Source organism: Hirundo rustica, chromosome 8 (genome assembly GCF_015227805.2).
Source record: "Hirundo rustica isolate bHirRus1 chromosome 8, bHirRus1.pri.v3, whole genome shotgun sequence".
Taxonomy (NCBI): Eukaryota; Metazoa; Chordata; class Aves; order Passeriformes; family Hirundinidae; genus Hirundo; species Hirundo rustica.
The window spans coordinates 7,089,106-7,116,575 of NC_053457.1; the positions used below are offsets into that span (position 1 = coordinate 7,089,106).

The following is a 27,470-nucleotide window of genomic DNA, read 5'->3' on the forward strand; positions in this document are numbered from 1 at the left end:
CAGCTGTACAGATCCACCAGGAGATGCTGTCACGGGTGGTCCCCGAAGACAAATCGTGGGCAAGGTCCGGCTCTGGGGCTGCAGCGATTCCTTGGCACCGCTGCTTGCTTTTCCTAGCAGGCATTTCTCAGCGCTTGTGCTGGTAAACCACTGCATGAGCTCTTTGCAGCTGAGTGTGAATGGAACAGTTTGTGGTGTGAGCTCCGGTTTTCTGCGAGGGTTTGTCCACAGGATTTTCCCTGGATAGCCTACAGAAAGTCACGGTGTGACAGGGTACAAGCTGCAGGAAGGTTCTTTCATTGTCACCAAAAGCATGAGAAGGAAAGGATGAGGCTGTGGATGGCAGCTCTGAGAGGTGTCTGTGGGGAGCTCTGCCTTTGGTTTCGGCCTCTCCTTGTTTGATGAGGCAAGCCTGGGGAACGTGGAGAGTTGTGCTGCTGTGAGGGTCTCCCTGGGCATCTGAAATACAGCATTTTTATCGATTTCCCGATCTTCTGGGAATGGGGACAGCAGGAGAGGCTTCACCTTGAAGTTTTTGAACTGCACCCGAGCTTGTACAAACAGCAAGCAACAGCAAAGATCTGCTTGTTTTGTGATATTTATTTCAAAATAAATGCAATAGAACCAACCAAACAGGAGGGCAGAAACACTGCAAATGTTTTGTCAGTGGGTCTGGAAAAATAAAATAAACCTCATCACTGAAGGGTACCTAAAAACAGCAGAACAGGCAGGAGATGGACGTGGTCCAGGCTGGTGTGGCTTGGGGAATTATGATTGCTGCAGGATTGAATGCAGTAGTTGCAGCCTTTGAAAAAGAAAAATCTCCCCACTGCCCCTCCTTCTCTGCACACTGTCAGGGGATCAGAAGTGATGATTTGGGATTTGGGTGAAGCAGTGGTGCCTTGACAGGGATAAGGTCGTCAGCGCCGATCAGCAGCTTGCTTATTTTCTTCATTTGTTTTTCAAACTGAGCTTAGCTTCAAACTGATTTGGGGATAGGAAATCTAGGCACAGAAATGTCCTGAAGTGCTGCAGCTTGCAACACTTATGAAAGGGTTCACATATGGATAAATTGACAAGTTACAGAGATGAGCTCACTTAATAAAAACACTTAGAGACAGGTGGGCATGAAGGCCTCAGTACTAAGAGCTTAAAATAATAAGCTTCACAATATGGAGCTACAGGATCACTTTCTGATCCACTGAGGGTTTCAGGTGATTTTTTTCTTTCTGGGGAACTGCTGTTTGAGGTTAGTGGATATAAGTGCTGCCAAGTAATCACACAAAGTACGATGGATATTATTCTGTTAGAGTGAAAATATTTGACACCTTAAGAGCCAAACCCCAGGAATGGCTTTTACACATCCAAGCAATCATTTGTGAAAGAAAAAGGAGAAAAAACACTGCAGACACATCCACAGTATTGACTATTTGTTTGGTTCATTTTAGCTTAATCCTTCTCTAGCTAGGAAAGCAAAATAAATTTTAAAAACCCCACCCTGCATTAAAATAGTGCAAAGATTTTTGACAAAATTCCACTCTAGTTAAATGACACCTTTTCAATGTAAAAGGTCTTCCAAGCAATGACCAAAAAGTTACAAATTTGTCGGCTTGAGTGGGTTGGGTTTTTTTTTTATATCTGAACTTTTACTGGTTTGTTACAAGATGCCACAGTCAGACTTGGCTCTGGGGGGAGCGTCTTGCATCTCAGAAGACATAACTTTGGAAGAAGTTTTATTCCAGGTATGAACTCCGGAGGCAGAAGCAAGCTTTAATTTAAATAAAAAGCAGCCACATATTCATTTAGGGAAATGTAGTGTGTCTTTGCAAGAAAACTCACCTGCACAATCCTCTCTAGGTGCCACGAGGTGCTGCAGGAGTGCCCATTCTCTGTCAGAAGCAGCTGGTCCGTTCTGTGTCACACCTGCTGTGATCACAGGTCCTTTCCTGCCCGTGTGTGGAGGAGGGCAGTCAGACCTTATTCGCAGCTCCTTGAGACACACTTTGCTCCCCTGTTTCCCGGTTTGCTGTCCCCGTTAGCTGGCAGGGATGAGAGCAAGGACATCCTGGCTCCTGGCCCTGCCAGAAGCCCTCTCTGTCCTGGCAGCAGCACCATCTGCTGGGAAACCTCGTCCTAGACCCGAAATAATCCCGAGCAGGAGGCGCCGCTCCAGGGCTAACGCAGGATTAAATAACAGCAGAACGTTCGGGTCATTATCATGAGAGAACGATGAACCGTGATGTGAAGAGCCTGGTTTGCTTTGGTGCACTCAGGTTCCTGCTTAAATAGGTTTTATTTTAGGGATGGTGTTGTACTTAGGCGAATACAGGGCTGAGGGGATACAGGGAACTTGGCATTTTTAGGAGTAGGAGGAGTGTGACTGCAAACACAAGGGTAGCAGTTCACAGCTCTTGGCCATATTGCATTTATTTATATTTGAATCAATTAAAATATATCTATTTTTTAACTTTTATTATTTTTTTAGGAAGACGCTCTCTCTCTTGTAATTGGTAAATACGTTATATTTTCAGACAGGCTCCTTTATATATAACTTCTGTTAGCTTTTAACATTCCTGCACCCTTTAGAGGTACCTGTAGACAAATTGTGGGCACAAAGGCATACACACATTGGGGTAGCTAATCTTTTAAAACTCACTTTGCAGACTAGTGAGTGAGCCAAGAAATGCAAATGTTTGTGGCTGCAGTATGCTTGCAGCTGCACAGTGTGGTTTCAGATGGGAAGCAGGAGTTTTTACATAACAGATCAAACCAGAGTGTGACCTTGTTTATGCTTGAAGTTCAAAATACCGCCATAAATCGCTCTGCAGTGATTTTTGCCACATTTCTAAGAAAAGTTTCTAGACACATTGCTGTTAAGCTGTATATTGTGAATGGCAGGATGAAAGACTGCACAAAAATAGCCATAAAGGACATTGCCTTATTTGAGAGTGAAACATCCTTGTGGCCCTGAGGAGGGTGGGTCTGGTTACCAGCATCTTCCTGCCCTCGGTTTCTCCTTGTCCCTCTTGTATTTCTCTCCATGTGGAAGCTGCCTCCTGTGTGCCATGCTTTTAGTGAAGCAATTCCTTAATGGGCACATCCATGTGTGGGGAGAGCTGGGATCCTGTGCTCACCCCATCCTGTGGTCTGTGCACGGTGACAAGGTCAGCTCTGCTCTAGCCAGGACGGAGGGAAGGTTGCACAGCTCAGGGAGCTCTTCAGTCCGGGAGGTGCAAGTGAGATTTGCTTTCTCAGTGTTAGCAAAATTATTCTGAGGCCCTGGCAAGGGAAACCAGATACACACAAAGACACCTTGAAGCTCATGAAACAGCCAGGTGTTCTGTGACTTTTCTGGCTCTATTTTGAGTCAGAAGATTCTTGCTCTTTGTTACCTTATCTGAAAGTAAAAAAAGGAGGGGTATTAGATGTGGGTGAACTTGATCCACAACTGCCTCTCAGCAGAGAGAACTGGTGTGATTGCTTTCCTTGACCTGAGACAGCCTGTGTGAGGTCCCTCTCTGACCTTGGAGGACATGGCTTTCTCTTCTCCTGTCCTGGAGCCTTAACATTCATGTGGCAGCGTGCACCAAAGGGTGGGGAGCTGTGATGTTCTTTTCCTTCCTCCTTCCCCTCTCTCCATCTCCTCTCTCCTCCATCACTCCTGAGGAGGATCAGACCCCAGGCCATTGCAGGGTAAGTGTACCATATACATGGTTGGCAAGAGAAGACTTCTGCACGCTTTATATTCACAAACCTTTCTCCTGGCTCACTGGAGCTGAGTGGCTGTGAGAGGTCTTGGGCTGTTAGCACAAGCCTGGGAGACAGTGGCAGTGGGAGATTCTTCCCAGTTCTGCCACTAACCTCTCTGCTTTGCCTCTCCATGCTTCACTATCCCTGTCTGTATGATGGGATGCACTGCATACTTCTCTGTGGTTAAACCCCCCCTTCCCTCCAAAACCCAACCAAAAAGAAGTGCTTCAAGGTTTATCATTAAAACACTTAGCCCAGGAATGAAGTGTCAGCAGCTGAGGAGAACAGTAATGATGATATCTCCCTCTGTAAAATGCATGAGGTGTGTTCAGGAAACATGACCTCTCCCAGGACTAGTTTTCCCTGTTTCATTAATTCTGTCATGCTAACGCTGCATTTCTCAGGGCAGTAAGAGAGATGGTTTGATTGCTCATCACCTTTTTTTTCCTTTTTTTTCTGTTAGAGGGCAACTTCATACAGAAGCTTACATATGTACTATCCAAACATAACCTCCCTACATATAGTCCAACTCCTCTCCATGCCTGACTGTTGCTCTGCCACTCTTATCTTCCTCCTCTGAAGGAGTGTGCCTGCCAGGTTCAAGGGCCTTTGAAATGTTCTTGTGCAAATCACTATTTTTCTGCTTCTGGAGAATTTTAATTATCCTTTACCTCTGTAAGCATTTTACAGTGGGTTTTTTCTCTAGCAACAAACAGGAGATGATTAGGATTTACCAGTCAAGATTTTGCCTGCCTGGGAGTTTAAGAATCCAGTTTGTCTCCTGCTCAAGCCATTGCTTCTAGAGGCTGCAGGCAGAGTGCCTAATTCATTAGAGGGCTTCAGATATCAATCTCTGAGTCAAAGTAAATGGAAGCTGTCATTATGATAAGAAATTATGTTCTGGTAGGTACATGTGATCCACAGCAACACTGTGTGATTAATCCAAACTACCTGCTGAGTGTTTTAAAATGGAAACTGACGTTTTACCAAATTTGCATTCTAATTCTTTTGGAACTGTAGTTGAGCTTACATGTTTAGAGGAGGAAAATGTCTCAGTCACAAAGTATTTTACAAGTGTCTTTTGTCTTAGTATTATTTCTGGTCTTCCTGCTTTCTCTCTCTGGATCTGATAAAAGTGTCGTCTTTTGAGGATCAAACTGTATTTAGAAATTCCCTTTTTAAGGAGGAAAATAAGAGCTGAAATTTGTAGAGTGCCGCTATGAAACCAAATTACATGAGATAAAAAGGCCAAGTGCAAGAAGTTAGAAGGAGAAGTGCATGACAGTTACGTAATTATCTCCATTTGTGTATGGTGTTTATATCACAGGGATTTCACCAACGCATCTGGGGCACCAGTGCAAATACATATATCTATATATACACACATACAGTTGCAAAAGTCATTATATTTCTGTTGTATCACAGGATCTTCCCCAGTGCATATATGGGGAAAACTGTCATGTGCCTAATTAATAGGGATAGGTACTCTATGCACCTTTCTGAGCCCTGGTGACCCTACAAACTGGAAATGTGACTGAGGGCAGTAGTGGTTGATGATGTGACTCGGTTTCAGTTGCATCTGAGGATGCATTAAGGTTCTCTGGGAACTGAGGGGCACACTGCAGTTATTTTGGGGCAGATAGCCAAATGGCTGGGATCCTGATGTGGAAGGGCAGCTCTTGGTTCAGTGGTAGTGCTGGGAGACAGCTCTGTCCCTTCCACAGCTTCATGGAGAGCTCAGTGTCTGGTCAGGATTTTTTGGATGCCCCCTAAAAGTGCCTTAGGTGGCCATGCTCTGGATTGCACACCTGGCATGAAGGGAGATAGGTCATGAACTGACTGTGATCTCCTGTGGGTTTTTTATGGCAGAGCTATACAGGAAAAGAGGCTGAGAATAATTTGGAGCTATGCACAGAAAGATCAGATAGAAATGAGAGAGGGAAGAAGCTTGACTGTCTCCTTCAGCCTCCTTGGACTCCTGTGCTGTGTGACAAACCTGCCATTCTGTGGCAGCTGCTACTGCAGAGACTGTCACACCTGACTACTTCGGTGTCCTAACAAGTCTTTTTGTCTATTGCTGTCAGCCCTCATTGTCAAGATTTGTATAAAAAGTTCACAGAAAAAAACTAAACTTGATAATTGATAGCACAGAATGGATTTTTTTTTTTTTTATTCCTGTAGTAAATAAATAATAATAAATCCCCCAACCTTCTTAGGCATTTTAAGGCTTTTTCAAAGCCCCACACTCACAGACGTGTGTGGGATAAACCTGAGCAGGGGATGCCCGAAGGTTTCACCTGTCTTGTGCCCCCAGAGCTGGACAGCGTGGAGGAGCTGGAGAAGAAGCGCATCTGCAGGATCGTCACCAAGGATTTCCCGCAGTACTTCGCCGTGGTTTCCCGCATCAAGCAGGAGAGTAACCAGATCGGGCCCGAGGGCGGGGTGCTGAGCAGCACCACGGTGCCGCGTGTCCAGGCCTCCTTCCCCGAGGGCGCTCTGACCAAGAGAATCCGCGTGGGGCTCCAGGTAAAGACGCTTTGGTGCGGCGTCGCTGGGTGCACCGGTGATGCACGAGACTGGAGGCTGCAGAGCCTGCGGCTCCTTAGCGCTGGGTTGTGGCAAGGGGCTTTTCCGCACCGGAGGTCTGAGATGGCACCAGTCTGCCTGGGCACGCTCGGGGTCCCTCAGGCACAGTCCTCATCCCTGTGGCAAAAGCCCAGCTCCCCGTGGGTCACCTCCATGATTATTGCTTAGCACCCCAGGAATGGAGAGAGGAAAGCAAAGACATGGAGCCATCACAGCCCCAGCAACTCTACAGCCGCCGTGCAATCCCTGTGTCCCGTGGCAAAGCAGCAGCTTGTGAACGGGGTCACTGGGCTGCCCTCTGCCCCTGGAATGCGTTTGGTAGGGATTGCATGCAGCTGTTTGCCAGCTGTTACTGGGTGAAAAACCTCCCGTGTACATCGGCTGTGTCTTAAGACATTCACCACTGGCGTTTCTAGGGGTGAAATCTGGGAAGAGCAAATAGCTTAAACTCTACTTAGACAAACTGCACAGAAAGTGGAGAAATACTCCGTAGGAATAGGAGGCATCTTTGAGTTCAATTAAAATTCCCTTAACAGTATAACAAGTCTGATTGGCTCATGAAAAAGAGATGCTGGTTTGGATTGCAGCGCTTGAAATTCACTCTGAAACACTTCTGTTAAAGATATTTCACATCTCAAGATGATTAATCTTGAGAAAATGCAAGTTCTGCTGTTCTGGTTGTATAGTTTCCTTCCTAGAGCTCTCCAATGTGAAAGAAGTACGACATCTCTGTGTGTAGTGTTGTGACTGCCGAGACTGCAACGTAACTGCATGTCCTCTGCATTTCCCTGCACTCTGCAATTTGAATAAGAGCAAGTCACGGGTCAGCCCGATTGAAACAGACTTGAAAATTAAAAAAAAAAAAACTCCTAAAAATTAAAAAGGCAAATGGATGCAAACTCCCATTACCATGTCTGCCACTTTTGACTGTAAAAAATTGTGAAATTTACTGATAGTTCTCCCATAACTTTATGCATCTTAGTGATTTTGACCCAAACAAGTATTTCTTTCTAATAACCACAGGAAGCACTGGGTACAGAGGTCAGTTGGAGGGCAGTGTTCCTCAAGAGCACCAATCTGTGTTTGGCAGAGATGTAAGAATTGTCTGTCACCTCCAGGAGACAGGGCCTAGTCCTCACTTCTCAAGTGCAGAATAGGCCTGGTTTTGCATTTTGAAATTTTACATAACGTCACTAATGACTGTAAATTAAGATCAAAACCAAACGCTCTGAAAAACTTTCAGCAAATCCTGCAGGGAACCTTCTGATATTTGTAGTTCAGCTCTACCATTTAGCGATTGGGAAATCAGAAGTAAGTGTTGAATAAAAACTAAACATGAATTTCTCTAATAATCACCCTTGAGAAGGCTTCCTGGGGGCAAAAAAAAGTTCTACAGAAAACATAAAATATCATTTAGAAAGTAATTCTGCATGTCTCTAAACAATTTGTAGCTCTAGTTTAAGTATGTTCCCTATGTTGACAGGCTCAACCAGTTCCGGAAGAGATTGTCAAAAAAATCCTTGGAAACAAAGCAACATTCAGTCCTATTGTCACTGTGGAGCCAAGAAGAAGAAAATTCCATAAGCCAATAACCATGACGATTCCTGTGCCACCTCCATCAGGAGAAGGAGTGACCAATGGGTACAAAGGGGACACGACTCCCAGCCTTCGACTCCTATGTAGCATTACAGGTTAGAGGAAATCCTGCTCTTGGCAAAGGTTTCTGTGGCAGCAGCTCTGTGCTCACTCTCACAGTTCCTGTTTTCCAGTAAGGGAACCCTGGTGTGCTGGCCCACTGGGGTTCAGATCAGCTCTCCTGAGCAATGCCAGCTGAGGTTATTTCCAGGGCTCCCACTGAGCTTTCTGCCCGGTCCCATGCCATTGTTAAAGAACTCTCCCAGCATGCGTTATTCTATATTTAGTCAGTATGAAGAATTACAATCTTGGTTATTAAACTTGTCAGTAAAAGGAGCTTGCAGAAGTCATTCTGTCCTGGCTGATATCGAGGAGGGGTTGCTGTTGACTTGCAGGCATGTTCTTTGCTTACGTCGCTGTTTTTTGTTGTGTGACGTGTGGTGCCGTGTATAACGTGGAGCTCGGCTGTTGGAGAACATGAATGTCTGGGTTCTCTTTCTGTGTGTGGAGATAGACATGTATTTTATGCAGTCTGTGCATGCTTAGTGTTTGAAGGGACGTCTCCCTGGTGTGTATTTGCACAGGAGGCACTTCCCCGGCGCAGTGGGAGGATATCACGGGCACCACTCCGCTGACGTTTTCCAATGACTGCGTCTCCTTCACCACCAACGTTTCTGCCAGGTACGGGAGCACACCCTGCCAGCTGCGCCTCGGGAGTGGCTTCCCTTCACCCACACCCTGCATGGCTGTGGGGTTGTGGTTTGGCTTGCTGGAAACCTTTCCCGAGGCTGATCAGTGTCCCACGCACCCGGGGCCGCGCACAAAGCGCTGGCCTGGCTGTGACGGGGTCTCCTGGCAGGAACGCAGCCTCGGGAGGCTGCCATGCCACACAGGGCTTAGGTTTTCCTGTAGATGGCAGCAGAAAGGGACAGCTTAAAGTGTTCATCCCATTAAAAAACCAAAACAAAACAAACCAAAAAAAAAAAAAAAAAAAAGGGAGGGTTCATAAAAATGCGTTCGTTTAGAAATTTAAAGATGTTTAATTTCTGGGTGTGGGCTTTTTAGTTGAAAATTGTATTAAATTGCTCTCACAAAAATACCGTTTGCCAAAAAAAAAAAAAAAAAAAAAAAAAGAGATTAATTGAAATTAATCTTCATGGACTTATGTGCAGATTGGAAGCATTTAACAGGATCTGTACAAATCTCATATCCTAGTGGAGAAAATTCATGGTATAACACATAGAGAGTTTATCATTCAGTAAATTGCATTGCAAATATAAAAGCTTTTATGAAAAGAGAAAGAACTGCTGGAAAACCAAATAGATCAGGGCTGAAATATTGTGGGTAAGACTGATACAAAGTATAAATTATTTATGATTTGTATCATACTTGTGTTCAAACTCTTAATCATAGAATGAGAGAAATCACAATATGACACTGTCCCTGGGAAACTTCACCACAGGCATATGTGGTTTAGCCTAAATGGGAGAAGTGATTTTGCTTTGTGTGTTATAAAGGTGTTTGTTTTAGCAAATCAAATGTATAGTGAAGCATCAGCACGTTACAATATACATTGTGCATGGTCACAGGAAATTAAATTCCCCACTTTGGCTTCAAATGAGCCTTCAGATAGTTATTTTCATGAGACACCAGTGTGAAAAGGGCCAGATAAGTATGTCAGCATTTCATTGCCAGGTATCCCCATTTCTGGAAGGTTGAACCTGTACTGAGAATAGAAGGAGAATGACAGCTCTGGCAATTCTGCAAGGACAGTACACATGCAAAATGACCAAGGATGCAGGGCATCGTTCCTCTTTAAGGCTTAAGCAATGTTGGAGCATAATGAAAAGTTGATTTAATGGTTTACTTCTTCCCACTCAGATTTTGGCTCGCAGACTGCCACCAAGTACTAGAGACTGTTGGGCTGGCAACGCAGCTTTATAGAGAATTAATATGCGTTCCTTATATGGCAAAGTTTGTGATATTTGCCAAAATGAACGACCCTGTGGAATCCAATTTGCGCTGCTTCTGCATGACTGACGACAAAGTGGACAAAACCTTGGAGCAGCAAGAGAACTTTGAGGAAGTCGCAAGAAGCAAAGACATTGAGGTACATTCCTCACAGCTGGTTTCCTCCTTGTAGGTGGGCAGTGTGTTTTCCGAGTAGTGACAGCTCCTGCACGACAAGCTCTGTTAAATAAAGGTTCACAGCACAGCTGTGTCATGAAACCTCTCAAAAGAAGAACAAAACAGGGCAAGATTGGAGCAGCATGAGGACTCGTGGATGCCCTAGTGCAGTCTGCAGTGGGGTTTGCACTCGCAGCTGTCAAGTTGCCCTGGTTGGGCTTTGCAGACAGAGGCAATTCCTTCCCTTTGGCCCTGCAGACACACAGTCATGAGCAGGACTGGCTTGTGGTGAAATCACAGTCACTAACTCATTTTCTAATTTTCTTGAAGATTACACACTCTTACTTTAGAAAAGCCAGTCAGGTGGCTCCTGGTTTTCCAGGAGTACTGCGTGTACTCATAATACCCTGCCATAATGCACAGTGATATTCTAATTTGTTGTTGAATGTAGGCAAGTGGGGACTTGTGTTAAAATGTTGGGGAAATCATGATGCCTCTGTGCACGAATCTACTATTAAAAGAGGTTTTATTGACTTTTATTTCTTGCTTTGATAGGTTCTTGAAGGAAAACCTATTTATGTTGATTGCTATGGAAATCTGGCCCCTTTGACTAAAGGAGGACATCAGCTTGTTTTTAATTTTTATGCTTTCAAAGAAAATAGACTGCCATTCTCTATCAAGGTAAAAGAAAAACAAATGAAATAAATGATCCTACTGCTTTCCCCCCTTCCCACGCTCCCTCTTCCTTTTTTTTTTTTTTCAGCCCTATAGGACCAACTTGCCCCTGGGATGTAAGTGTAGTTTTTAAATATGTGAATAATGTGGAGTGGGTGCTTTGCTTGAAGCCACAGGAGAGCTGCTGACAGATCTGGGTGCAGAACACCCATGATATGGATTCACAACGTTTGCTAAGACCATATCTCAGATTAGGGCTCCAACATATTTACCAGTAGGTCACAATTTCTGAGGAATTAAGCAAAGGAGGTGCATTCAATGACATCCTGTACTGCAGAGCAGCCTTCAGCAGGTGTGTGCAGACTGTTCATCTCTAAATGGCCGTGAATGGGTGCTCACTTTCCTTAGCCTTGCCACAGCTGCCCTGGTGAAGAGGTTGTTTGGCATTTTGGCGAACACGAGAGCAAAACACGGCTGAATAAGATGAAATGAGCAGACAGTGCCTGTCAGTAATATCCCAGTATGAGGCTCTCAGGTTGGACTCACTCAACACCTTGTCTTGCATGGATCTGCCCTCAGGGAGCTTCAGGCTGACCTGACTCTTTCACAGTAAAACATTTTCTCCTTCAGCACCTCAGGCTGAGCTCCAGCTTGGTTTTATCAGTCTTTACATTCTAGAAAGCTCCTTGTAGAAAGAAATTCTAGAAACCTCCTCTAGGACTCTGAATTACTCCATATTACTACACTGAAGCAAAATTTCGTTTCTAGGTAAGAGACACCAGCCAGGAACCCTGTGGCCGATTATCATTTTTGAAAGAACCAAAGACTACAAAAGGACTGCCACAAACAGCTGTTTGCAACTTGAATATCACTCTGCCAGCACACAAAAAGGTATTTGTTTGGAAAAGTAAACATTTTTCTCTAGGGTTGGGTTGGATTTATTATTTTTTTTTCCTTTAGTTTTTGTCTCTCTTTTTTTTTTTCTTTTTTTCTTTTTTATTTCCTGCTAGTCATAAAGAAACCCTGTGAACTGTCAATAATGAGAATGTTTTGGGATATGATAAAGGCTTTTAAAATGTATGTTTTATTGGTTTCTTGTATGTAGAACGCTTTTAAAGTCTCTTGTTACTGTGGTGTCAAGTTCCTATAATTTTTACGATCCTGTTTACAGCTCATGCTTCAGCCTGCAAGTCATAGGTTTATGCTTTCAGTAATGTCATGTGTTTATTTGCATTGGATGTAAGTTTTTTTTTTTTTTTCTTTTGCATTGACATTTTGGATTTGCTTTGCCTTATAAATCAGCTTGCATTTTGTGCTCCCAATTTGGTCCTTTTCATATCCTGATATTCTTTTCCCTGCTGTCCATTATAATATTCCTTGTCTCTGCAATGCATCTTGGGACCAAAAGGAAACAGAGTCAGATCAAGATGATGAGGTAATATAAACACTGTCTTCTGTTTTTATTTCCTTCAGATGTAGTGAAGAAAAGTAGTATGTTATAGAAAAAAAAAAAAAAAAAAAGGCAACTATTTTTAAAGGTGGTGTTGAAATGATGCCTACAGAAAAATAGCCATATCCTTGACTTCTGATAGGCTGTTGTAAAGCAGTAGAACTGCACAAATATGGAAAACCCCACAATTATAAATTATGAAATTAAACCAAGCACAGAGTAAAAGCAGTGTAAAATTTAACTAATTTTCTTCTGGAAAAGGATATATTTGTGAATATCAGACCAAGTCAAATTTTGGCAAAATCAAGAAGAGTTTAGTGCATAATATTTTATGTCTTGGAGTAACACTGACACTTCTATGGTAACTTGTATTTCTGAGAAGGAAAAAGATACTGCTGAGGCCACAGTAGTGGCCTTTAATATCTTACCTCTGTAAATAAACTTCGGATTCTTTCAAAAAAAGTAAACCAGCCAAGAGAAATTTCTAAATATTCTGTTAAAATCTATTTTCAAATAAACCTCAGATATTTACAGCTTAAAATCCACTGTTTCATGGAAACTGCAACATTAGATTGTCAGAAAATTGAGTGGGTTTTACTCATTAGAGGTAGTTAGAGATGAGATCATCTTATAAAAAACCAAAAAAACTACATAGATGTTTCCAATTTACCCAGCAGCAATTTAATTTTTTTTTTCCTCTTCCTGGTGGCAAATAAATAGCAGTTGTCACCTGCTGGTTAGAATAGCTAAAAAAACCCGCAAACAATACAGCCCAAAACATTCCTTACATGTTAAAAATAGTAATAGCAAAACCATCACTTTATCTCGGCAGAATTTGTTCCCAGTGAGCTGTTACATAGCTATAATAATAGTTTTCTTCCTAAACAAACTGTATTTTTAGCCACATATTCAAGTGAGTGGATCTCTGAAGGACTATTGATATTTAAGACACCACACTAGCAGCTATGCCACTGAACACAGCAACTTATTAGGCAATTTATTGGTTAAGAGTAGTCTGCTTTCTAATCCACATCTTTGCATTTTGTGCATATTAAAAAATCCCCTCCCATGCCTTTTTTTGTCCTTAATGTATTCACTTTAAAGCCAGTTGTACATTGTGGTGTGTGTGCTTTTGGGACGGTCTGACCTGGCGGGGAATACTCGGTCTAAGCCGCACTCTTCTGAATGTTTTGTGTGTACCTGTAGTCTCTTGTGTTTCTAGCCAAAGGCGGTTTATTTTGCAGAGAACGAGCACTAGCGCACCATTTCTAGTAGCGTGAAGCAGTTTGTTAAGTGACGATGCAGTGGGACAGCAGCGAGATGCTTTAAGGCGGGATAAGGAGCTGCTCCTGCTACCCGAGCCCTCCCGCCTCATGGGCAGAGGGGTGAACCTGAGGGCTCTCTCTTAGGGCCGCGGTCCCTTCCCTGCTTGCTGCGGAAGGGGGGTCACTCCCGGCAGGTTTCTGTGCAGCCACGCTCCCTGCTCGGCAGCGCCTGACACTCATCTCACGGCACCCAGGAGCACAGACTGCCTCTGCCCCCTCCCTGCCTGCTCGCCCAAATTCGGCTTCAGCATGCCGCCCTGAAGCGGAATGCAAGCGTCCGTTCTCCCTTGTGGGGTTGTGTGCCACGAAAGCGGCCCATCCTGCTGAGGTTTGAGGACTGGTCTGTTCAGATGGGAGCAGGGGTTCCCGAGGCCCTGAATCCTGCTGTGTTTTCTTGCAGACGGAGAAAGCTGACCGGCGCCAGAACTTCGTCTCCCTTGCTTTACGTAAGCGCTACAGCTATCTGACTGAGCCTGGAATGAGTGAGTTGCTCTTACCAAAGTACTAAACCGTGTAGATGTGATTGCTCGTAAGAAGAGACATTTTTTCTATAAACGTTGTATTTGGTGTCACTCTGGAGGAAAAAAAAAAAACAAAAAAAAAAAAAAAACAAAACCCAACAACAACAACAACAAAAAAAAAAAAAGAAGAGAGAGAAAATAAAAGAAAAAAAATAACTAAACTCCTGGATGGTGTGTGAACTCCTGTGTTGTGAGAGCTTGAAGAATCCTGACTGGCAAATTATGTGTGTTAATTAAGTAAAGATACAATAGTTTTTACAAATGCCATGTAGTTCCAGAGTAGGAGGATTGCAAATTGCTTTCAAAAAGAGTTTCTTCCTCTCCCCTTTGTAACGTTAGAGAAAGATGCTGTAGAACAGAATGTTACACAAAAATTCAGAAAGCCGCTCAGATAAGCGCTTAAATGTTTAGATGCTTAGCCAAAATAGACTCTCTCATATTTTATATTTTCCCTCTTCTTTCTCCTCCCCTTCCCTTTTTCCTCTGTTCCCTGCAGATGCTTTTTATTCCCTGGCACCACACATTGCTTCCTCTTAAACATGTGTTCCCCTTGTCCAGACCTGTGGCTTTCCTTTCCTTCCCAGTTAAATACAATAATGTATTTGGCTTAGCTTTTCTTCCTCAGTTCTCCTCTCTGAGGTCAACTGCTATGGTTCCCCGTTTCCAGGCTTTTTCTTGCCTTTTTTTTCTTCCCCTTTTGACTTCTCAGTTGCTACCCTGCAACAGACCCTTTGATATAATTCCATAAAGTCCATAGACAAGCTTCATCGGGTCTTGGGAGTTCCCACTGGATGGCTGCTGCTTAGTTATCCTGTAAGATCTGTGGCTTCTTTGGATCAGTTGTGCTCCAGAATATGTTACACTTCTCAGGCCGGGAAGAAGACTCCAAGCATGTAACATCTGAAGAAGCTATCAGATCTGCTGAGACATCTTGATGGACTGTTAAGGTATTGTCACAGGCTTGATGGGAACTGAGAGAGAGAGAGAGAGGGAAAATGAAATTGCTGGAAAGAAGGTTGATCACTGTGTATATCGCTCACAATAAATTTTTCAGCCCTCACGGGGAAAAAAAAAAAAAAAAAGTCTTATTTATTCACCAAAGGTCCGTTAAGTCTCATTTGCAAAAAATTGGCAGACAGATTTTTTAGCTCTTCAGCTGCAAAAGGGAGCACAGAAGCAGCATCTTAAATGTCTCTGAATTTGTGATTTGACAGGCAATAAAGAAGTTAGGAGGGCAGCCTATGTATTTGCTTGCCTCACCAGTGAGTTGTGACAGACCGGCTTGTCATGGTGCAGTTGGGTTCTTGTAAAGACATGTCCTAACACTAACTGCTGAACAAGTTATTAGTTCTTTTCAGAATAATTTTGGGGCTCGTTTCTTGAACTCATGACTGCAGGAACTTTTGGTGAATGTTAGCAGCTACTGCTAATTAAATCTTCATAATAAATAATATTATTGATAATGTCTTCATAATAGTTCATTTAATGAAGCACATTTTGAGAGGTTTTTTTCGGGTGGGGAGAAAGTAGTATATTTCACCTAAAAATATCGTAGTAAAGAAAAAGTGGGTGTTCTTGATTTAGTCTGTGCCAGTCAGGCCTAGTACTCAAGCTCTCTTCAACATAAATGTTCTCATGAAGTATCACCAACCATCCCCACTGACTTCTGGGCTTTGATTGGCTTCTATAGGACCAGCACATTTCTCCTTGCAGGATATGGACCTGTGGTGCACTGAATATTCAATATTTTATAGGAGTGTGTGTACTTTAACATTTAGTGTTAGCATTGTTGAGCTTCTTTCACTCTGAGTTACTGTCTGTCTATAAGACAGATCGAGCAGGTTTGACAAATTATTAGTGTAACTTCAGAGAAAGGTATGTTGAATAAGTTCTTTGGATATTTTAGCTCCATTTCTAATTCCAACTTTAAAGGAAAAAAAAAAAATCCTCGAAGTTGCTTTCAATGTCAACTCTCTGAATGTTATTGCTGTATCAGAGGATATGTTTGTGTAATGGGATTCCCAGAAATACTTTCTGACATGAGTGCCTCCTGTGATGCAAAATGTGGTTGATGATGATTCTGTTCAAAATGCCTATGAATAAGCTGAGAGTTCTGGGGGATGATAACGCTTAACAGGTTTGTCCTTGCCAGGAATTTATTTCATAATCTATTTTTCTTTGACTGCTTTTCTAATGTTACCTTTTGAGAACTGTAAAGTTGAACAGGTCTGTCTTTGGGCTGATACAAGAAATCTCCTCAAAAGGTACCAAGACACTACATCTTGTAGAAAAAGTGTACTCTTCTTTTAATGACCTCTTGTGAAATGATTTTGTAAGGTTTACGTATTTGTGCTTAATACACCATACAAAATGTATTAATCTGTGTGCTCGTTCTGACATGACATTTGTGCATGAATAAAAACTGATTCAGTTGCTTTGCCTGCTCACGACTATCATACATCATACTTGCCATATTTCATTTGCGACATATGCTTCTTAAAATCATTTCATGAAAAGTTTTACTTTATCTTTTACCGGACAAAAGGAATATTGCATGAGAAAAAAAATGCATATGTTCCTTTCTTTTTTTCTTTTTTTTTTCTTTTTTTTTTTTTTTAATTTTTTCTTTTTAATATTGACTCAGAAAAGCTCTTGCTCTTATTGGCTTTGTGAGTGTGAAGCATATCGAATTGTGCATGGGAGATATAGATTTGAATTTATTCCAGTTGCTTCACAGTTTGCACATCAATTGCCTGTCACTTAAAGGAATTTTGGTTTCTGCATGAAATAGTTCTGAAGTGGTTTAAGAAAAAGATTTTAGCTACATAATGTCATTTTACCCAAGTTTATATTTTTTGTATAGGTTCAAATCTGAACAGAACAACAATAGAAATTATTAAACGGATAATTATAGTTGCACAAAGCAGAGACATACCTAAACAGGCAAAATAAAGCTGATATGAGTATTTCAGAAGTAGCACATCAGAAAGTCAATAGGAAGTAAGAGAAGAAATTTTGATGTGGCTTTATTTTTACCTTACGGATTCCTTTTGTGTGTTTTCTGTTCTCCATTGTTTGCAGATTTGGTTGCTATGTGCTTTCTGTCTTTCATTTCATGTTACTTTTTGGTTTGGACCAGTTATCAGTATATGGCTCGTTCCTAATCTTTTTTCTTTCCTTTTTTAAATCTTCTTTTGCCTCCTTCATCCCAACTCATGCAAACAATTGTACTTGCTTTTTGTAATATTACAACGTTTACTGACCAATTTTCTTCTCTGGTCTCTCTGTTTTTCAACCATTTTTGTTGATTTTTATGTTTGATTTTAATTTAACAATTTAAGAAACAGTTGAACGGAGTGCAGGAGCGACAAGATCCCTACCTGCTACTTACTCATACAAGCCATTCTTTTCAACACGGCCATATCAGTCATGGACAACTGCTCCAATTACAGTGCCTGGGCAAACCAAATCAGGCTTCACTTCCTTATCAAGCTCTTCCTCTAACACTCCTACAGCTTCCCCATTAAAATCAATATGGTCTGTTTCTTCTACTTCTCCAATCAAATCCACGTTAGGAGCTTCTACCACATCTTCAGTTAAATCTGTTAGCGATGTAGCGTCTCCGATTAGATCGTTTCGGACAATCTCTTCACCAATAAAAACTGTGGTCTCGCAGCCTCCCTACAACATGCAGGTTACTTCAGGCTCTTTCATCAGAGCTCCCGCAGTCACAGAAGCTGCCAGTCTCAAAGGGCTGGCCTCCACTACCACATTCCCCTCTCGGACATCTCCAGTGACTACAGCAGGATCTCTCTTGGAGAGATCATCCATAACCATGACGCCTCCAGCATCCCCCAAATCCAACATTAACATGTACTCTTCGAGCTTGCCGCTTAAATCGGTCATCACATCAGCATCTTCGCTTTTATCGTCCCCTCTAAAGTCAGTGGTGTCACCTGCTAAGTCAGCAGTTGATGCTGTTTCATCCACTAAAGTCATGATGGCCTCGTCTCTCTCGTCGCCAGCAAAACATGTAGCTGGGCACACAGATTTACCATTGCTAAATGGGTCTGTGTCACCTCTGAAATACCCATCCTCTGCCAACTTAATAAATGGATCCAAAGCTGCAGGTGTTTTTCAAGACAAGATCTCTGCAGCTGCACATTCTGCAACTTGTGCTGCTAACGCAGTTGCTGACACGGCTGAGAGAGTGTTTTCAACAGCTACAACAATGTCATTTTCTCCACTCAGGTCATTTGTGTCTTCAGCACCATCAGCTTTCCAGTCAATGAGAACTCCTCCTGCAGGTGCTTTGTACACAGCCCTTGGGTCAATATCTGCAACTACCTCATCAGTAACTTCATCAACAATAACAGTGCCAGTATATTCTGTAGTCAATGTTTTGTCTGAACCAGCATTAAAGAAGCTCCCGGAGTCGTCTTCACTCACGAAATCAGCCGCTGCGTTACTGTCACCTATTAAAACATTGACTACAGAGGCACGCACGCAGCCTACCTTTACTCGAACTTCATCTCCGATAAAATCATCCTTGTTTTTAGCACCCTCTGCTCTCAAATTGTCCACACCATCTTCCTTATCCTCCAGTCAGGAGATACTGAAAGATGTTGCTGAGATGAAGGAGGATCTGATAAGAATGACTGCAATATTGCAGACAGATGTCGCAGAGGACAAGCCGTTCCAACCTGACATACCAAAAGAGGGTAGAATTGATGATGAAGAGCCCTTTAAAATTGTTGAGAAAGTAAAAGAGGACTTAGTAAAAGTTAGTGAGATTCTGAAAAAGGATGTGTGTTTAGAAAGTAAAGGGTCGGCTAAAGTATCCAAAAGTGATCAAGGACACCTGTCTGAGGATGACTGGGTAGAGTTCAGTACAGAGGAGATTGATGAAGCGAGACAGCAAGCTTTGACAAGCCCTCCTATATCTGTTCCAGAGAAGGTCCAAATTAAAACTAAAACCATGTCGGAAAAGGATTATAGCTTATCAAAAGTTATTGATTACTTAGCTAATGATATCGGTAGCAGTTCATTAACAAACATAAAGTACAAGTTTGAAGAGGGGAAAAAAGAAGGTGAAGAGAGACAAAAGCGCATTTTAAAACCAGCCATCGCTTTGCAGGAACATAAACTTAAAATGCCTCCAGCCTCCATGAGGCCTTCAACATCAGAAAAGGAGTTGTGTAAAATTGCAGACTCCTTTTTTGGAACAGACACTATTTTAGAGTCTCCAGATGACTTTTCTCAACATGATCAAGATAAAAGTCCCCTGTCTGACAGTGGCTTTGAAACGAGGAGCGAAAAGACACCTTCTGCCCCACAAAGTGCTGAAAGCACAGGGCCAAAGCCACTTTTCCATGACGTGCCCATCCCTCCCGTCATTACAGAAACAAGAACTGAAGTAGTTCATGTCATCCGCAGCTACGAACCGTCATCGGAAGACATTCCAGAGCAGAAGGCAGAGGAGCTACCGGCCTCAAAACCTACCCCTACGTTCATGGAGCTGGAGCAAAAACCTTCTGGGTCCATTAAAGAGAAGGTTAAAGCTTTCCAAATGAAAGCCAGTGGCAGTGAAGAAGAGGACCATAAGTGCGTCCTTAGTAAAGGTGTCCGAGTAAAAGAAGAAACTCATATCACTACAACAACTAGGATGGTTTACCATAAACCTCCGTGCACGGAAAGTACCTCAGAAAGAATTGAGGAAACAATGTCTGTTCATGACATAATGAAAGCCTTTCAGTCTGGACGTGACCCTTCCAAAGAACTGGCAGGTCTGTTTGAACATAAATCGTCAGTAACGTCCGATGTTAGCAAGTCTGCTGAAACTTCACCACAACATGCAGAGAAGGACAGCAAAATGAAACCCAAACTGGAGCGAATAATAGAGGTCCATATTGAACAAGGTAATCAGGCTGAACCTACTGAAGTCATAATTAGAGAAACAAAAAAGCATCCAGAAAAAGAAATGTATGTATATCAGAAAGACTTACCTCGGGGAGATATTAACTTAAAAGAGTTGGAAAAACATGATGCTTTTCCTTGTTCAGATGAACAAGGTCAGCAAGAAGAAGAGGAGCTCACGGCCGAAGAGTCACTTCCTTCTTATCTGGAATCCTCTAGAGTTAACACTCCCGTGTCCCAGGAAGAAGACAGTCGCCCTAGTTCTGCTCAACTCATGTCTGATGACTCTTACAAAACACTGAAGCTTTTGAGTCAGCACTCAATAGAATACCATGATGATGAGTTGTCAGAACTAAGAGGGGAGTCTTACAGGTTTGCTGAGAAAATGCTTCTTTCAGAAAAGCTAGATGTGTCACATTCTGATACTGAGGAGTCAGTTACTGACCATGCTCTACCCCTTAGTGCAGAGTTACAGGGGACTGATAAACGATGCAGAGAAAAAGTAGCTACTGCCCCCAAAAAAGAGATTCTCTCCAAAATCTATAAAGATGTATCTGAAAATGGTGTAGGTAAAATGTCTAAGGAGGATCATTATGATAAAGTGACAGTGTTACACTACACTGGAGATGTTAGTAGTCACAAACATGCGATGTGGATGCGCTTTACTGAGGACAGATTAGACAGAGGTAGAGAAAAGTTGATATATGAAGACAGGGTGGACAGGACTGTTAAAGAGGCAGAAGAAAAACTGACTGAAGTATCCCAGTTTTTTCGGGATAAAACAGAGAAGCTGAATGATGAGCTACAGTCTCCAGAGAAAAAGCAGCATAAAAAAAATGGCAAGGAAATACATTCTAGCCAGAGCTCTGCCAGCAGCAGCCCTGAGAAAGTTCTCTCTGAATTGCCGTCATCTGGGGATGAATGGAGTAAGGTGAAGCAGTATGCACATGATGGGAAGTGCTTTCCCAAGGTGGATGACAGAAAAGCATCCAGTTTGCCCAGCAGTCCTGAAAAAAGGATATATGTGCAACCTGCAGAGGACTCTAAACGAACTATGGAACACAAAGGAAGTGCTCAGCAGACTGGAGTACCTGAGACTGGATTTCAGCTGAAGCAATCAAAGCTCAGTTCCATTAGGCTTAAATTTGAACAAGGTATAAGCCCCAGAAGTAAGGACGTAACTCAAGAAGAAAAAAAGCTGGATGGTCAGTCCAAAATTCCAGTAAAAAAGTTGCAAGAAAGTAAGTTACCAGTGTATCAGTCCTATTCGAGAGAGAAACACGCGAAGCAAGTAGAGGTCATTGATGGGAGCACAGCTTTACAGAAAGAAGTGAAAATACATGAACCCCTTGTTCCAGGTAAAGGGAAAGCTGTGGAAGACTTTCATGCTTCAGACACACAAAAACAAAGAACTGAGGAAATGAGGAAAGGCGTGCCAGAATGCTTTTCAGAACCACGGGCAAAAGACCTGGTGTATGGCTCAGACTCAACAACGAAGGGACACTGGGACAAAAAAATCTATAGGACATGGGAAAGTCCTGGAACTCCTAACCATAAAACACAGAAGGAAAAGCTTTCGCATGTGCTGGTTCCAGATACAGTAAAAGAAAACCATGTTGATCATGCTGAATCTAAAACTGACAAAAAAAGCGATTTTATCACTGTGACAGAGCACAAAGTGGCCTCAAATGGAATTAATTCAGAAGAAGTGAAGGAACTGACTGTAAAATCCCCCTCAAAAAGGGTTTTGTACAGAGAATTTGTTGTCAGGGAGGGGGAACGTAATGGTGAAGTGGCTGATAAAATATCGAAAAGGAAAGAAGAAATTGCTGTGTCCCATATTCCAGTCAGAATTGTTGAGGAGAAGAGAGCCATGCTTGATGGTGTCTATGAACTTTCAGCTAAAGTATCCCAATCAGCTGTGATTCAGGAGAAAGTTGAAAGACAGATTGATTATGTGGAAGATGAAAAAATAAAGCATTCAGAAATGAGAAAAGTTACCAAGCAGCAGAGCTCAATAGGTCTAAGTCCTCCTGCTGAGGAAACAGAGCTATCCCCTAGCAAATCACCAGATTCTTTAGAATGTAGCCCAGCCAAGGAATTTCCTTCAAGTGACGTAGTTGACCCCGGTGCCAGTGATTACTTGGATAAAGTTGCACCGCTAGTAAGCACTGAGGGTGTAAAAGAAATTAAGACCTTACCTGTTTATGTCAGTTTTGTTCAAGTAGGAAAGCAATATGAAAAAGAGGTACAACAAGGAAGTGTTAAAAAAATTGTCAGTCAGGAAAGTAAGACAGTACAAGAGACGAGGGGGACATTTTACACAGCTAGACAGCAAAAACAACCTCCTTCTCCACAAGGTAGTCCAGAAGATGACACGCTAGAACAAGTGTCCTTTATAGACAGCTCTGGTAAAAGCCCTTTAACACCAGAAACACCGAGTTCAGAGGAAGTGAGTTACGAGTTTACGTCTAAAACACCTGACTCACTAATAGCTTATATTCCAGGGAAGCCCAGCCCTATACCTGAGGTATCTGAGGAGTCAGAGGAGGAAGCAGAGGCTAAGTCAACATCTGTGAAACAGGCAGAGGTTGAGGAACCACAGGTTGACAAAACATTACCTAATCTTATAAATAAGGACTCTAACAAAAGACCCAAAGGTACCAGAGTTGCCTATATTGAATTCCCTCCTCCTCCACCACTGGATGCGGATCAAGGCGAGTCTGAAAAGAAGCCTCATTATTCCACTGAGAGTGAAATGGAGATGACTGAAGTGAACTTGCAAGATGAACATGACAAGTGCCAGCTGGCTGAACCTGTCATCAGAGTACAGCCACCTTCTCCTGTGCCACCGGGAGCAGATGTCAGTGACTCCAGTGATGACGAATCCCTCTATCAACCCGTTCCACTTAAAAAGTACACGTTCAAACTGAAAGAGCTGGAAGATGACCAGAAAGAAACCTCAAAACCCAGAGCCCCTGAAAAGATTGAGAAACAGAAAGAGTTAGGACATCCCACTTCTGGGAAACCCAATGAGTTTGACACTGGGCTTGATTCACCCCAGAATGATGTAGTGCAAAATGGGAGTAACAATGACCAGTCTGTCACAGAGTGTTCCATAGCAACCACTGCAGAATTCTCCCATGATACCGATGCGACAGAGATTGACTCTCTTGACGGTTATGATTTGCAAGATGAAGATGATGGTTTAACTGAGAGTGATTCTAAACTTGCAGGTCCGGCAGTTGAAACCAAAAAGGACGTATGGACTACAGAAGGCATTCTAAAGCAGACTGATCGCTGCTTTAGCCAGAGTAAGCTTGAAGTCATTGAGGAGGAAGGCAAGGTAGGCCCTGAAGAAGACAAGACGCCTTCCAAAGGTCCATCTTCTGACAAAGCTGGAGATAAGAGTGATAAGAAGTCAGGGGCACAGTTTTTCTCTTTGGAAGGCAGACACCCTGACAGGACTGTATTTCCTGACTCCTATTTCAGTTACAAAGTAGACGAAGAATTTGCAACACCTTTCAAAACTGTGGCCACCAAGAGTCTAGATTTTGACCCGTGGTCCAATAACCGAGGTGACGATGAAGTGTTTGAGACTAAATCAAGGGATGATGAGGCTAAGCCATTTGGTCTGGCAGTGGAAGACAGATCTCAAGCGACAACACCTGACACAACACCAGCCAGAACTCCAACAGATGAGAGTACGCCAACTAGCGAGCCCAACCCCTTCCCATTTCATGAGGGGAAGATGTTTGAGATGACTCGCAGTGGTGCAATTGACATGAGCAAGAGGGATTTTGTTGAAGAAAGACTCCAATTTTTTCAGATTGGTGAGCATACTTCTGAAGGGAAGTCAGGGGACAAGGGGGAAGGGGATAAAAGTACAGTCACTGCCATCACACAGCCACAGGCAGGGGACAGCACTGTAGAAACAAACCTAGAGAGACCAGTAGAAACAACAGCAGTTGAAAATAAGCCCGTCATCCAGGCCAGTGGAGATTGCGTGGAGCAAACACTTGGTAGTAACTCGATGGAGAAATCATCGGCAGCAGTAAACGCTTCCAAAGTTGATCCCAAATTGCGCACACCAATTAAAATGGGAATTTCTGCTTCCACCATGACTCTGAAGAAAGATGGCCCTGGCGAAGTGACAGATAAGATAGAAGCTGTGATGCCAAATGGTGAGGGATTAGAAAATGAAACTGTAGCAATGATTGCGAGTTCAGCTTCTAGCCAGACGAGCTGTAGGCAAACAGAAAACACTGATTTCCCAAAAGATAATTTTAATAACAACAACAATTTGGATTCATCTGCTGTCCCTACAGATGATATTACCTGTAATGTAGTGCTAAAAGAACATTTGGAACCGAAATGTTCCCTCCAGAAAGCTAATCAAGCGAAAAGCCCTTCAGGAAAAGGTACAGGGACAACACAAGGACACAGAGTAAGAGATAAGCAAAAACCACACGGAGAGCAGCAAAAGTCAACAGAGTTGGTAGGAGCTAGAGGAAAATCAAAGCTTCCCGTAAAGGCCAGCTCAGTAAAACAAGCCTTTTCACAAAATAATCTCCAAAGCAATACAGGGAGTAAAGCGAAAGAGGCTAGTAAGCCTGACAAAGCAAAACAAAGTAATTCTTCTCCCTGTCTAGAAGCAAGGTCTAGGATTCCTGTAAAAAACACACATAGGAGTAATCTAGCTAGAAGAACTCCAGCCCTGCCAAAACAAGAGCAGGTAGAGAAAGAAAAACCAAAACAACTTCCTTCTAAATTACCAGTAAAGGTAAGATCTACCTCCGTCACCATGACAACAGTTAAAGTAAAGAAAAATCAGCTTAGGGAGGTATGTAAACATTCTATTGAATATTTTAAGGGAATTAGTGGTGAGACATTAAAGCTTGTGGATCGTCTTTCTGATGAAGAGAAAAAGATGCAGTCAGAGGTCTCTGATGATGAAGAAGACAGTACATCAAGGAACACATCCTTATCAGAAGCTACTCAAGTTTACCAGCCTACCATTACACCGAAGTCTGCTAGAGACATGAGAACAGAGGCAGCATCTATAAAATCAAAGATTGAAAAGGCCGACAGTGAGAGGAGGAGGAGTAAGAGGACTGGTGAGAATGAAGGCAGTCAGGTTTCTGGAGCTCTCATGGCTCACCTCGTGGAGATCAAGCCTAGTTTGTAAAACTTTCAACTTGTTGATCCTAGTGCATGAACTGTCGTGATTGCCTGTGGAGTGACTTAACTGTAGTTTTCATTCTGTCATTGTCATCTGTATGTGCTGTCTTATTCTCTTTTTTCTTCCTTCAAACAAATTCTGTACTGTAGAAACCTAGTGAAGCATGCCAAAGACATTCATGTAACTCAGAAATTGATGTAACTCAGAAATCGAAAGACGTCTTTTGTGACAGTATATTTGTTCTGTCAAAGTAGAGAAAACAGACGATAATCTGGCCTTGGTGGTTTTCACCAGTAATTGAACAACTTGTCTGCAGTCCAGCAGCTAGATTGTCAGCATGTTTGGTTTCATTACACGGCATCATGTAGTTTTACATTTTGGCTTTACACAGGTGAAAATCTAAAAGCTGCGAAAAAATTTTGTTTTGTAGGTTATTAGGTCACACAACCATTCTAGCAAACAATATAAGCACTGTTAACTTAGTCAATTAAAGCTATTATTTATAATAAACTGTTATCCGGTATTGTGGTTTTCTGTGCAAAATCTTTTTAATTGAGAAATTGTAAATCACAGGTCCACAGAGTCCATGTGAACGGACAGATATAAGGATGGCAATTGTAGCTGATCACCTAGGACTTAGCTGGACAGGTAAGCTTTTCTGCTTTCATATTGAAATCAGTCTTCGCTATTGCGTTTTTAGGTATTCTTTTACCGAAAGGCGCAGCAAGGCTGCATCGGGCTCTCCCAAATTCGCAGCCAGGCCAGCTTCCCAAAATATGCAATGTATTGCTGGGCAAAGATGCCTAATAGAAAATTATTCCTTGATCCTTTGATAAATCAAAGAGAAACTCAGAGAAAACAGCTAAATGGCTTTCCTCTCAAGACGTTCTCCCAAGAAGCTGAGAGGCTGTAACCTGCCTGGGCTCAGGGCTGCCCCTGGGGTGTTTGCTGTCCCAGGATTGCAGTTTCCCCCAAGCCCAGCAGCCAGGCAAGTCAGCGCTGGAGGCTCTGCCCACCTGTAGCCCCCTGTGCTGGTGGGCAGAGCTGCCCTTCCTGGGCTCACAGCTGCGGCAACCAGCTCTGCCAGGGCTCAGGTGACGGCAGCAGCAGCAGCGCTGAGCTGCACAGGGTGCTCCCAGGGGGGAATAACAATCAGTGGAAATAAACAGAGGTTGTAAATTAGCAGTGATGAGGCAATCTCCAGGGAGGGCTTTTTCATCATGTTTAAGTGGCTTGCTGCGTATACGCGTGATAATCGCTCCCAGAGATAATTGAAATTCAAAATGATGTCTTAGGAAATTAAAGTATGGGGATATAATGCCATGTTCATTGTTACCTGTAAAGTTTGTGTCAGACGGTTTTGTTGATGTCTCTGTGACCTATGAACGTTATTATTTTTAAGCTTGACAAGGCAATTGAGGGATTTGTGCATTCTGTGGTTTTGGGTTTGTTTCCTTTTCTCGCTTGTTTTTTTTTGTCTTTATAGAACTGGCAAGAGAACTGAACTTTTCTGTGGATGAAATAAATCAAATCCGAGTAGAAAACCCGAATTCTCTTATTGCTCAAAGCTTCATGTTATTAAAAAAATGGGTTACCAGAGATGGGAAAAATGCTACAAGTAAGTTCAAGTAGTTACTTTTGTTGTTTATAAGTTATAGCCCATTTCGTCTGTTGCTATGTTGAAGAAAACATTATGAATGTCCTTCACAAACCATCAATGAAAAAAGAAGCTTCAGTTACACTTTTACCAGGAGTCAGAAATATGTCATATTTATTCACTATATGCACAGAAGAAAATTATCTGTTCTCCACTTCCATAATTGATGGGACAAGTAATGAACTTGAACTGCAGTAAAGAAAGTAATAGGGAAAGCTTTCCAATATCAAGGAATGTGAAACATGGAAATGATTGCCTGGAAGATTTAGGTTGTCTCACAGTATTGCAGGTCATAGGAAAAGGCTAAACTTCTTCCTGTGAGGAGTGATGGAGACACTGATTCTGTGCTGATAATTCTGGGTTTATCTGTACATTTCACTCAAATTGCTCAAAATGAAAGAGAGGGGTTGATTTTTGTGTGGCATCAATGGTGTTCGTTATGCTTCTCTGAGCCACAGACTCCTACACACCATTTGAATCTCCTTTGATCTCTTTCACTGTAAAAGTAGTTTTCAGTATTTCTGTGTTCTCACAACAGGATTATTGTGAGATTTCACAATCTACTGCATGAATAGCCTTATATGCATTATTACCTACATGACTGCCTATTCTGTTGTTCCTCAAAACAGAATGGTAAAGGGATTTT

The 27,470-nt window shown here is 42.5% G+C and overlaps 1 protein-coding gene across 7 annotated transcripts in view; it reads left to right on the forward strand.

The window, feature by feature from the left end:
* The window catches only part of ANK3 (ankyrin 3), a 349,693-nt gene that overhangs the window by 297,701 nt on the left and 24,522 nt on the right, over positions 1–27,470 (forward strand). For 5 of the 7 annotated variants that reach the window (XM_040072042.2, XM_040072038.2, XM_040072041.2 and 2 more), the window contains 9 exons: positions 6,065–6,276; positions 7,820–8,027; positions 8,556–8,652; positions 9,853–10,081; positions 10,654–10,779; positions 11,542–11,664; positions 13,949–14,030; positions 25,741–25,815; positions 26,654–26,785. In XM_040072042.2, coding sequence (XP_039927976.1) covers positions 6,065–6,276; positions 7,820–8,027; positions 8,556–8,652; positions 9,853–10,081; positions 10,654–10,779; positions 11,542–11,664; positions 13,949–14,030; positions 25,741–25,815; positions 26,654–26,785 — 1,284 coding nt within the window. Of the gene's footprint in view, positions 1–6,064; positions 6,277–7,819; positions 8,028–8,555; positions 8,653–9,852; positions 10,082–10,653; positions 10,780–11,541; positions 11,665–12,181; positions 12,209–13,948; positions 14,031–17,410; positions 25,103–25,740; positions 25,816–26,653; positions 26,786–27,470 lie in introns of all 7 variants that reach the window. The other 2 variants (XM_058421436.1, XM_040072035.2) reach the window with 1 other exon arrangement.